Here is a 12,995-nt window from a genome sequence, read left to right as displayed (position 1 = left end):
TTGCAGATCTTAAAAGCAAGCAACCAGTAGGAAGTAGCAATACAAAATAGTATTTCTGAGAGCCCAAGAGGTTGGCCTAAAATCAGCTGGTTACTAATATCAGAGACTTTAAACTTCTAAATCCACCACTTTTTCAGTTATACCAGAATTCCCTCCAGAAACAAGAATACTCAACAGATTGGTCATGATTGTCTAGCTGATATCAGGAAGCTTATCTCCACATCCTGCAGCTCACTAGTATTTCTAGTTAAAATAGGAATCCAGTCCATTGGCTTGGGTGTACCAGTTAATTCTTCCACTGAAATAACCTTCAAACAAACTAGAGCCAGAGGCAGGAAAAAAAGCCCTGCCATTCTAGCAATAATTTGCCTTCTACCCATGAGCCAATAATCTTTAACTACTCAAATTCAGATTCTCCAACCCATCAACTCCATTCTAGTTGGGTCTTTAATTGTCCCTTAAACTTTGCTCATTCATCCTTTCCACTATTGTCCTACCATGGTCTGTGATACGCTATTCACAACTGCCTAGCCACCCTCAGTTCTCTTAGCCTGGTTCTCCATGTTACAAGTTAGGTTACAAAAAGTTTATTTAGAACAATCCCATTTTTGTAACTAGAAAAAATATATACAGACATACACGAAGAAAACATTTCTAAGTGGTGGATTTTAGGTGATTTTAATTGTTTTGTCATTATTGTCTAGATAATCTGTACAGTGAGTAAGCATTATTTTTGTAATACAAGTTATTAAAAATAAGTTTTCTTTAAAAACTATGTTTTTAAGACCTATATCTTTTGTTTCACTCTTACCTTATTTAACATACATCCTAGTACTACCAATATCAGTATATTTCCTTATCTTGATTATTAAATTTGAGGGCATGTGTCATGTGTCATGTGTCCCTAAAACATGCACAACAAATATTTGTTGAGTGAACACTAGAAGCTGTTTCAGCAGATAAAACTCCAAACTTGGCCAGGCGCAGTGGTTCACGCCTGTAACCCCAGCACTTTGGGATCCAGGCGGGTGGATCACCTGAGGTCAGGAGTTTGAGACCAGCCTGGCCAACATGGCAAAACCCCGTCTCTGCTAAAAGTACAAAAATTAGCCAGGTATGGTGGCGCACCCTGTAGTTCCAACTACTCAGGAGGCTGAGACAAGAGAATCACTTGAACCCGGGAGGCAGAGGTTGCAGTGAGCCAAGATCGCGCCACTGCACTCCACTCTGGGCGACAGAGTCACAGACACTCAGTCACAAAAAAAAGAAAAAAAAAAGAAAAAGAAGAAGAAGAAAGAAAAAACACCAGATTTAGAGTCAAAAGAACTGGGTTCCAGTCCTGTTGTACTATTAGCTATTAGCTGTATAACTTTAGATAAAATAAATCACTATTTACTACATTTTCTTATTTCTACATTATACAATTGACTGATTTATGTCCCTTTAGGATCTAAAACTCTACAACTCTGACTACTGATATGCTAGTCACTGCTCACAATACAATAATCAAGAAGTGGAGAAAGGGAGACATTTGTTGGTTACGCTCTACTATCGCACAGTCCTCTCTTTTTCCCGCCCTGTATCTCCTTCTATTCTCCCTATACCTCAGCCTTACCTATGACAACCATCCCCAAGATTTCATGTCACTGGGGGAGAACAGTGCAGTCTGTTATGCAGGTGCAGAAAGACAGCCATAAGGGATCTGATTCCAACTGTTCTGTTCCTCCTGCACAACATGGTACAAAGGAGAGCTTATTCCAAGAAAAAGGGTATCTCTGACTTATGGAATGTCTGACGATTCTATACTAGATTTAAAAAAGGAAAAAAGAACAGGTTTGGAAATATTCTGGGGAAAAGAAAGTCATCTGCACCTTAAGATCTCAAATAACAAACAGGTATACCATGTCAGGCCCAACAGTGACAAACGAAGTTCACTGTAAGTAATTAGAGAGAAACCAAGCTGGTTAATACATATTGCATGGAAAGCTTCTAGCACTGACTAAGAACAAGGATTTATGGGGTTCACAGAGAAAGGGTAGAAATCATTAAATTCTATCAACTTTGTCCCCTGAAAAGAATTAAAAAAAAGGCTAAATTGTAACAGATTAAGAATAAAAAGAAACCGCAAATCAAAGTGGCACTGCTACTACCTAAAATTATACTTCCAGGAAATAAGAGTTAGATACAATTAACCCCTTTTTACCAGAGAAGAAACTGAGGCTTAGAGAAGTTAAAGACTTGTCCAAGGGTACACGGTCATTAGGTGACAAAGTCAAATTCAAACCTAAGATTCCTGACTTTCTAAAGGCAGTGATGGAACAACTACAGGATGTCTATCTCTCATAGTCCAAAGAAAGAAAATGCATATACTAGTTCGTCTTCATGACCACAAATGTCAACAAATTTGAAGACATCTACCTTTCTTCTCCCAGTAACTGGCTCTCATGCATTCTAGAAGCCCTGCATGGGAGCTCCAGGGCTGCGCTATTAGATGTAATCCATTAGATGTAAACAGCTGGATCAGGGCACACTGGCAAGAATGAGTTCTAGAGTCAGAAAGATCTAAGCATAAATCCCAGGCCTGGTACTTACTAAACTGAGAAATCATCGACATAATCTACCTTAAAGTCTCTGAGAAAGAGTTTCCTAATATGAGAACCTCTTTCATGAGTTGTTCTATGGGCTAAATGAGTTTATTCATACAAATATTTATTGAGTTTGGGAAGCAAAAGGCTAAACCACAGTCCATTCGTTCTTTGTGTGGTACAGGGGTGGGAGGTAGGGAAGAGGATGCCCTGCGCTCCCTCCACCCCAATAAAAGTGATATGGTCAAATCTCCTAGAAAACATATTAATGACAGATCTCCAGGGAAACAAACATGGTTATTTGCTAGGTGAGAGTCCTCACCTATGAGAGACTTTTAATAGGATGCACCATGGTTGTTCACAATTTATGGATTTGAAAGTATGTTTCTCTGGTGGGCTTTGTAACCGAGTATACAAATAGTCCATCTATGCAAGTGTCCATCTAAGCCACACATTATTTAGAGTCTTCTATGTTAACCTGGGCCAGAGCATGCCCTAATTTGGCAAGAAAATAACCAGGGAGCTATAGTGGAGATCCCACACCTCTTCTTGTTTCACTTCTACCTCAGGATTGCTTTTATCCTTGAAATCAGTGGTAAAATTTGATGTTGGGTGTGGTGGGCAGCTTATAAAACAACTCCCAATAATCTGCACCTCCTGGTATTGACACCCTTGTGTAGTCCCCCTACAAGGAATAGAACTGACATGCAACCCCAGGATGTTACAGGAAAGATGGACTGTGACTTCCAAGTCTAGGTCATGAAAGACATTACTGCTTCATCTTTCTCTCCCTCAGCTGTCATTTGCCCTCTCTGATGAGGTCAGTTACCATGTTGTGGCTATCCTGTGAAGAAGACCACATGAAAAGGAACTGAGAGATGCCTCTGACCAACAGCAGAGGAGGAAATGAATCTGCAAACAACCATGTGAATAAATCTGAGAATGAATGCAACCCTAGTTGAACCTTAAAGTACCATCTGACACCTTGTGATAGACTGAGAGCCAGAGGACCCAGATGAACCACACTCGGTACCTGACCCACAGAAGCTACAAGATAAATGGTTATTGCAATAATAAATGGTTATTGCTTTAAACCACCAAGCCATGGGTCAATTTGTTATACAACAATAAATAATTAACATATTAGGACAATTAACATATTAGGTAAGATCTGATTCATGAGTCTGAATCACTATCTCAAATGTCTACTACATGTCAGGTCCTGTTCTAAGCACTTAGGGTACATCAATATACTAGACAAACATTGCTGCCTTTATGGAACTTACAATCAAGGTGAAAAGCAATGTAAAAATATACTAAGTAAATACTCTAGTATATTTGAAGGTGATAAAGGACTTTGGAGAAAGGAATGTCAAGCAGGGTTAAAAGGAGTGGTTGGGGAGGGTGAGGAAGACAGCCATGTGGATACTTGAGGAAAATGCATCCCAGCAGAAAAGAGACAGCACCAGTATAAAGGCCTGGCACATAAAAGAAACAGCAAGACCAGTACGGAGCATAGAGAACAAGGGGAGAATACTAGCAAACTGGGGGGAAACGGATGAATAGTTTAGGCCCAGGGGGTCATTGGCTTTCACTCTGAGTGAAATGGTATGCCATCAGAGGAGTGATATAATCCGACTTATGTTTTAGAAGGAACACTGTGCCTGCTGTATTGACTAGACAGGAGAATAAAGTGGGGGCACCCCTATTCCCAAGGGGTGCCTGGGAAACAGACTCCTAAGAAATACTCCCAAGGGTACCTGGGAAATAGACTCCTAAGAAATATCAGCCCTCCTTATCTACTCCTACAGCCATACTGGCTATACTCTCCCCCAGCTCCTCATTGCTTCAAGATGCAAAATAAATTTGCTGTGACCTTTTATGCAACCTTTAAATCATAGATACCAACAAAAGCAGGTCATGTAAAGAAGCATCAGCCACTATCTACGAGGAGCAGACTGCAGACCTTCACAAATGTAAGCTAAAGGAATTAAAGAAATCATTTTCACTAACAAAGATTGCTCCTATCTTATATCTAAGGTACACATGGTAAGCCTTGGAAAGTTAATGCTCATGAAAACTGTCTTTTTACTTTTATTATTTCAATTCACAAACCAATTAAAGACACTATTAAAAAATTCTCATTAGCTATTCCATAAAGTACCAGTATTCTCCCACAACCAGCCATGAACTCTTCAGAAGTTATTACAGATTTTAACTAGTGGCCATCTTCCTCTTTTCTAAGATCTAAGCTGCTGCCAGTGAGTGTGCAATGCTAAGGTTTGGCCTCTGCTGTCCCCTAGTGGAATCACATTCTGCTCCTTACAGAATTTCTGAGCGCCACAAAATGTAGCCAGGCACATAAGGCTAAATTAGAATACTGCTGAAATTATTTTATCTTCTACTATTCTGGGGAAAAAAAATAGTTATATATAAATGCCCATCTTCTACCCACAACCCTCCCCTACCCTCCCCAAATAAAAACATTTTTTAAAGTTGAGAATATCTGATGTCTATTTTCCATTCCCAAATATTTTCTACTTTCAACTGGACATTTTTATAAAAACTGAAAGAGCTTGGTTTTGTACCAAAAGAACTATATGCCCTAAAGAGAACTGCTTTTTAAAGTGACAGAATGTATCACAGGATACAGCATTATAAAACTATATTCATATACCTGGCCTCACTTATCTCTAAAGGAGATCATTTTGTTAATAGGGGTGTGATGGTTAAGGAAAATACAGGGAAATTTCTCAACTGCTATAGATCAAAAGGAATTTAGAAAGGTTAAATTAATTAATACAGAATTAGGTACTTCAAGACAAAAGTACCCAAATCACTTTTTTAGCTAAAATATGGAAAGAAAAAAAGATTCCCCAAATCTTAGCTATTTTGCTAATGAATTTGTTTTCCTATATCGATATATTATAGTTCAATTCCAAAAGCAAACATTATCTGGCAACTTGGTCTTAATTACAGCCAAATACACAGGATTTTAATTAGATTCTAATTTTAATTTAGCCTTTATTCAATTCAATTATTCAGTCTCATGGCCCACAAAACTTTCTAATTATCTTTAAGCCCATTATTGGCAAGTTTTAAACTGCCAGGAAAAAAAAAAAAAGCATTATATATGCTAAACCTTTCCACATACTATACATCTAAAATAGTCAAGTAAAAATATTTTTAATTGGTTACAAAAGGTCAAACAGGCTTGTGCTTTAAAAGTTAATGACCACACTAAAGTTACATTAAAACATTTTTTTCAGATTAGTATTCTCTCTCTTCAGACACAATAATGTGATGTTGTTCTAACTCCTCTTCATCTCCTCAGTCATTACGACCCAATTTAATGTTCACCACGGCACGTTCAACTACATAAAATTTTCAACAACTTCTCTAGGAACCAAGAACCTTGAAATATTCCCCCCTCTAGAATCTTTTCCTGATTTATATTGACATGTCCAATAATCTTCATATAGGGAGAATTTTACTGCTAAATGTATTCTATTTAGGAATCAGTCTGCCCTGTCCCCATCAATACCACTGGCACATCTAAAAAGAAAATACATATCAAAATAATCACATTAAAGAATACACTATATTAAAGATATCGAAAAGGAAAAGAAAAAATAAAAATAAAAAGCACCTACACCCCTGGCCCAATGCACTTGTGAGATACCATATCCAACCCTGCCTATCCAGAAGCCCACAGGAGCACAGAATGCAGATATGTGCACAGGTACATGTAAAAATTTACACAACTACACATTTACTGAGGAGAATAACAGTGGAGAAGGTCATTCCACCAACCACCACTGATGACTTTCCAAAATACTCACTATGAATGACAATCAAAACAGGTACTCGCCGGGCACTGTGGCTCACACCTGTAATCCCAACACTTTGGGAGGCTGAGGCGGGCGGATCACTTGAGGTCAGGAGTTCAAGACCAACCTGGCCAACATGGTGAAACCCCATCTCTACTAAAAATACAAAAATTAGGCAGGTGTGGTGGCACGCGCCTATAGTCCCAGCTACTTGGGAAGCTGAGGCAGGACAATCGCTTGAACCCGGGAGGCGGAGGTTGCAGTGAGCTGAGATTGTGCCACTGCACTCCAGACTGGGTGACAGAGTGACACTCTGTCTCAAAAAAAACAAAACAGAACAAAACAAAAACCATGTACTCAATACATTAAAGACCAGTGAGGCACCATCTACCCCCTCATAAAAATGGAGAACAGGCAACTATTCTACCCATGTCCCATTTTAGTAAGTTCCAAGAAGAAAGAAAGTTCTAAAAACAAGTTTGTCTAAATGTACAGTATCATATACAAAACCTAATCCTAACTGCATTGCTTGTTTAAAACTACATCATTAATTGCAATTAAAAGACTTATTTTTGAACCCACTAATTCATAAATCCTATTTTTAAATAGTCTTTCATTATTATACTGTTCTCTCCCTTCTTTCATGCTGGTCAAAAGAAGCACATTTAATTTGAGTGCATTTTTATTATAAACCATGTTTAAAGATGGCCCACAGGATAAACATGAATCAATCAAAAAAAACAAAAAAAAAAAAACACTTAAACACTCATACATTCAAACATCTTATGAAAATTAAATAGAATTTTAAGAAGATCTATTTCTTGCTAGGCTATAAAAAGACATAAAAAACCTTCACTTCAGCTGAAACAAAAAGTGACCACATAAAAACAAAAACAAAAAAAATTTCTTCAAAGCTACCCAAAAAATATAAATGTATAGAAATCTAAAAGAACTAAACTCCAAGGGGACTTCCTGGGTAAGCAAGGGATAGCGTACACTTTCATACTTGGGGCCACTTGCTGAAGTGGACACAGGGCAGGTGGCAAAGCAAGCCTGCCAAACAGGACAGTCTGTGCTCGGGCCTAAAGATCCTGACATCCCTGGGAAAGTTTTGAGAAGAGTTTGTGGCATGAAATTGGAAGCAACCATTGGTCCAGTTAGACCAATCCTGGAATCCATATGATAAATATCCAATCATCCAGTTTTGATGAGAAAGAAAACAGAGCAAAAATGTAAAACTGAAGAAATAGTCCATCTGTGGCTAACCATAATCATAATCTAAAGATCATAATAAATTCCAATTCTTAAACACTACAAACATCAGCAAGACAAATGTACACTGAAACTTTATTCAGCTCTCTATTTTCTTAAGATCCATTTCTGGATGTGGAATTACTAAGACAAAAACAAGAACTGTAAGGTTGTTAATAAGTATTACCATATGCTATCCAGAAAAATGTTAACCATTTACAATTCCACCAAGAATGTATACCTCCCAGCTTTGCTGCTACAGCTTAACAGCAATGACAGATTGTGTAATCCTTTTTGATTCATTCAGATACCTTTCTATGCCACTTAATTCCAAATGACTGACTTTACTATGTTTTTTTTTTGTTTTGTTTTGTTGTTTTTGAGACAGAGCATCACTCTGTCGCCCAGGCTGGAATGCAGTGGTGCGATCTCAGCTCACTGCAACCTCCGCCTCCCGGGTTCACGTGATTCTCCTGCCTCAGCCTCCCGAGGAGCTGAGACTACAGGCACACACCACCACTCCTGGCTGATTTTTTTGTATATGTAGTAGAGACAGGGTTTCACCATGTTGCTCAGGCTGGTCTTGAACTCCTGACCTCGTGATCCGCCCACCTCGGCCTCCCAAAGGGCTGGGATTACAGGCATGAGCCACCATGCCCAGCCTACTACATTCTTTTCTAGACAGTTCCTCATACCTCTTGAACAAACATAGTATACTTTTGGGAGGAAGTGGGGAGTATAGGAAGAAGGAGAGATAGGGAGTGGTCTTCAGCAATGTCTCTATTTCCTGAACTAGGAAGAAAGGAAAAAGAGATATCTATGATTCCAAATCACTTAGCCTCTTATTAGCCTATACTTTAGAAGGTAAGAGCACAAGATCTAGACTAGATAAGCCAGACTGCCTGGGTTCAAATCCTGGCTCTGTGGATCTTTGAACAAATTGTTTAACTGCTCAAAGATTCAGTTTCCTCATCTGAAAATAGGGATTTAATAATACAGTAAGTAGCCCCCCTCTATCTGTGGTTTCGCTTTCTGTGGTTTCAGTTACGTCCAGTCAACCAAGGCCCAAAAAATATTAAATATATTAAATGGAAAATTCCAGAAATAAACAATTCATAAGTTTTAAATTGCTCACCCTTCTGAGTAGCCTGATAAAATGTCACACCATCCCACTGTGTCCTGCCCACAATGTGAATCATCCCTTTGTCCAGCATATGCACGCTTAAGACCCCACCCGCTTGTTACTTAGCTGTCTCAGTTACTAGACTGAAAAAACATAGCATAAATTGGGTTTGGTACTGAGATTTCAGGCATCCACTGGGACCTTGGAACATAACCCCTGAGGATAAGTGAGGACTACTGCAGTCCTAGACTTAACTGACAGGTCATTAGGATTCAATGAGATGACTTTCAATGAGCAGTTTTGCTGAAAAGTAAAGTACAAGAAAGTTTAAACAAACTAAAATAAGATTTTTATGGATTTTTTGCAGCACTAATCAAGTCTTAGCCATAATGATTTACAGTAGCTGTCAACTCACACCACAAAATGCCAAACCAGCACTCACTTACCTGAATTCCTTTCTCGTTTACCTGCAGTTGGGAAAGCATGCTTTGTTATTTGGATAGTAGCAAAAGAAAAGAAATTAGTCAGTACACCTACCTGGCAGTTCTACCTGCTCTGTGAATATATGTGTTGGCATCCTCAGGACAATCAAACTGAAGAACCCAATTCACGGCCGGGAAATCTACAGAGAAGGGATGTGAAGTTAAGAAACTGGTTGCAAGATCTGCCCTGCTGCACTATTTTTATCTTAAAATATTGCTTGCCAGGACTTTTCATCACATCAAACTGATGGATATCATCTATGAACTCTATTAAAAATAAAATTAATTGCATGAACCAAGAGATAGTAAACATTTCTCTTGACAAAATGAACTAAAATTAATGACTGTTTGAATATGAAGATTACTTCGTATCTGACACGGAAGAGACAGATTGCTTTGTGTCGGACAAACAGTGAAATACCCTAATATTTAATAACCTGAAAGCACCACTTCTAATGGGGACATGGACAAAGCTGGAAACCATCATTCTCAGCAAACTAACGGGAACAGAAACCCAAACACTGCATGTTCTCACTCATAAGTGGGAGTTGAAGAGTGGACACAGGGAGAGGAACATCACACACTGGGGCCTGTCTGGAGGTGGGGGACTAGGGGAGGGATAGCATTAGGAGAAATACCTAATGTAGATGACGGGTTGAAGGATGCAGCAAACCACCATGGCACATGTATACCTATGTAACAAACCTGCACAATCTGTACATATACCCCAGAACTTAAAGCATAATAAAAAATAAAGTAAAATAAAAACTAGTCAGGCATGGCGCATGCCTATAGTCCCAGCTGCTGGGGAAGCTGAGGTGGGAGTATCACTTGAGCCTGGTAGATCAAGGCTGTAGTGAGCTATGATCGTGCTACTGTACTCCAGCCTAAACTAATAAATATGGCATCTGAGATATGCTTTAGAGTACTCCAAGAGGGACAGGGGGAGGATTATGAAAAAGATCATTGTTAAAGCTGGGTATATGAGGGTAGATTAAACATATTCAGCTTTTGTTTATGCTTCAAATTTGCTATAATTAACAATACAATAAAATTAAGTGATTGAAGGATTCAAATTATCACCTACTTATTCTCACCCTTTGTTCCTAAGTCTAGTTTTCCTCTCTAGTTACGTCCATCCCCATCCCATTCCCACAAAGCCAGGAGTTGTATAATCAACAAAGCAGCTTTTTGAAAATAAATTTAACTACGTTAAATGTAGTTATTTATCAGATAAAAATTAGAGGGATGAAAACATGGACTTCACTGATTTTTCTTGTTAAATGAGTTCAGTATCTATAAACAAGTTTCCAATTTTCAAAGAAATGGGAATTGTTTTCATATCTTTAAACTTTTAACCCCCCTTTGATTTTGTAGGTTCCTCAGGATTCTATGGAGTGATTGTCATGAAATAGTAAAAAAGATGCAAATACTATGGAAATTTTCACTGATACATCCTTAATGTTAGTCAACTGCTACCAATTTACTACTTACTTTTCTCTTACAAAATAAGAAAAGAATCCCAAGTGTTTGAGTCTATCAGATTTCCCAAAATATACTTTATAAGCAAATTACATTTCACACGATCACAGAAATTTCATGATAGGAAGTCTTCTTACCCAGACCCCTGGCTGCAATATCAGTAGCAAAGAGTACTGCAGCTCTCTTACGGACAAACTCATTATAGACTTCCATTCTTCTCATTTGCTGCTGTCGACCATGGAGTGCAAGGATAGAAACACCAGGACGTAGCCGGCAAAACACTCGGTACAGATACTGGACCTGGGGCATTAACAGAAGAATAAGTTTGCTTATGGCAGATGGCAGCAATAAAGCTTAGAAGATGGACAACAAAAATGTATTAAGCAACACGAATTTTAACAATTAAAAAAATGTTTAAATATAGAGCAGAAAAAGAGAAATGTAGTTTAGAGTTGCGGTCTTCAAAGGTTTTTGCTCACATATTTCCTTTGATTAAAAAAAAATGCTCTTCTTATATTTTTGTGTTGGTATCTGAAATGTTTCAAAATTTCAATCGCAGCAAAGAATATAATTTCTGGTAAATACTGACGTTTTAAAATAAACACTGTTCTCTTATCAACGTATCCCACAGAGTCTCAACAGCAGAGCAATGTGATACCCAATTCCAACCAAGTAAAAAAGGAAACTCTTATTTAATCACAAGCAATTTAATTTCCTTCCCTCCTTTAATTCACATTTCTATTTCCTAACGTCACAGAATTGCATCTTAAGTTTGAAGCTTGAAAGCCTTTTATTGATGTTATCATAACTCATTTTCTACAAAAGAAAAAACTTACTTTAATTTCCTGTGGCCACAGGCTGACTGAACTTTCCTCTCAGACTCAGCAATTATTAAAATAATTAGTAATACAGAACTGATCAAACCAAGAAATATGTTGGGATTTGATTTAAACAACTGTTAGACATAAATAAAAACATTGTAAATATATCTCAATGTGTGGGACTATATAGAGCTAATTGTTCTGGTTCTCTTTTTGTATCCATAAATGGATACTATGGATTACTAGACTGAAAAGAGTTCAGCATTATTTTATGTTCTCTAATATGGGGGTTAAAATCTGTTCACATAAATAAAACAAACTCAAAGGAAGTTTAATTCTGAGCTCCTATAAAATAGGCCAAAACTCATAATGGATTATTCCAAATAATTTTTGGTGATCCAGATGCTCAATTAAAGAGAAAGACCCCATTAAAGTCTCTCTTCAATTTTGCTGACAGTAAAGAATGGGAAACCAAGTGAATTGCTTGTTACCCAATCACTAGCCATTCACTTTCTCAAATGCAATTTGCTACTGCCAGGGAGGTTCTGATTCCGGGACAATGTATCAGGCAAGTATCAGAGATAGCTGGACTTAGGCCTTTCTTTCGTAAAGATGTAAAAACAGCTTCTCCAAGAAAACATCAAATGGCAGATGATGCTGGTGCAGCGGAAGGGTCCACAGGACAAGGAATGGGAAACCACAGAGGCTTCGAAGGAGGCTTCAGCAATAGCACCTGCAACCAAGGCCACTGAGGCAAAGCCAAGGGGTGGATGCCAGTCACAAAGCTGTGCTGCTTGGTGAAGGACATGAAGACCAAGACCCTGGAGGAGATCTATCTCTTCTCCTGCCCATCAAGGAGTCTGAGGTCATTGACATTTTCCTGGGGGCATCTCTCAAGAATGAGGTTTCAAAGATTACATGGCGCAAAAGTGGCCCACACTGGCCAATGCACTGGATTCAAGGCATGTTGCCATTGGGGACTACAATGGCCACACTGATATGGGTATCAGGTGCTCCAAGGAGGTAGCCACTGCCATTCGAGGAGCCATTATCCTGGCCAAGCTCTCCATTGTCCTTGTGCCAAGAGGCTACTTGGGGAACAAGATCGGCAAGCTCACCAGCCCTTGCAGGGTGACAGACCCTCTCTGTGCTGGTGAGACTTATCCCCACCTCAGGAGGCACTGGCATCATCTCGGCCCCATGCCCAAGAAGCTGCTGCTGATGGTGGGTATTGACAATTGCTATACCTCGACCAGGGGGCTGCACTGCCACCCTGGGCAACTATGCCAAGGCCACCTTTGATGCCATCTCCTACTCTAAAGAGTAGAAGAAACTTTAAACAGAACTTTAAATAGAACTTTCAGAATCATTTCCTAGCACCTAGACACCAAAACCAACTCTTCTTTAGGAGATGTGAAGTT

General features: G+C 38.8%; 1 protein-coding gene across 1 annotated transcript in view; it reads right to left on the bottom strand.

The window, feature by feature from the left end:
• Positions 1 to 12,995, bottom strand: part of DDX10 (DEAD-box helicase 10) — a 276,872-nt gene that overhangs the window by 239,964 nt on the left and 23,913 nt on the right. The window contains exons 8-9 of the mRNA XM_009424123.5: positions 10,891 to 11,053; positions 9,327 to 9,411 (exon numbers count right to left, since the gene is read on the bottom strand). Coding sequence (XP_009422398.1) covers positions 9,327 to 9,411; positions 10,891 to 11,053 — 248 coding nt within the window. The remainder of the gene's footprint in view (positions 1 to 9,326; positions 9,412 to 10,890; positions 11,054 to 12,995) is intronic.

This window comes from Pan troglodytes, chromosome 9, assembly GCF_028858775.2.
Source record: "Pan troglodytes isolate AG18354 chromosome 9, NHGRI_mPanTro3-v2.0_pri, whole genome shotgun sequence".
NCBI classification, from domain to species: domain Eukaryota; kingdom Metazoa; phylum Chordata; class Mammalia; order Primates; family Hominidae; genus Pan; species Pan troglodytes.
The sequence above is the reverse complement of the archived record's forward strand: the minus strand, read 5'-3'. Positions and strand labels throughout refer to the sequence as shown.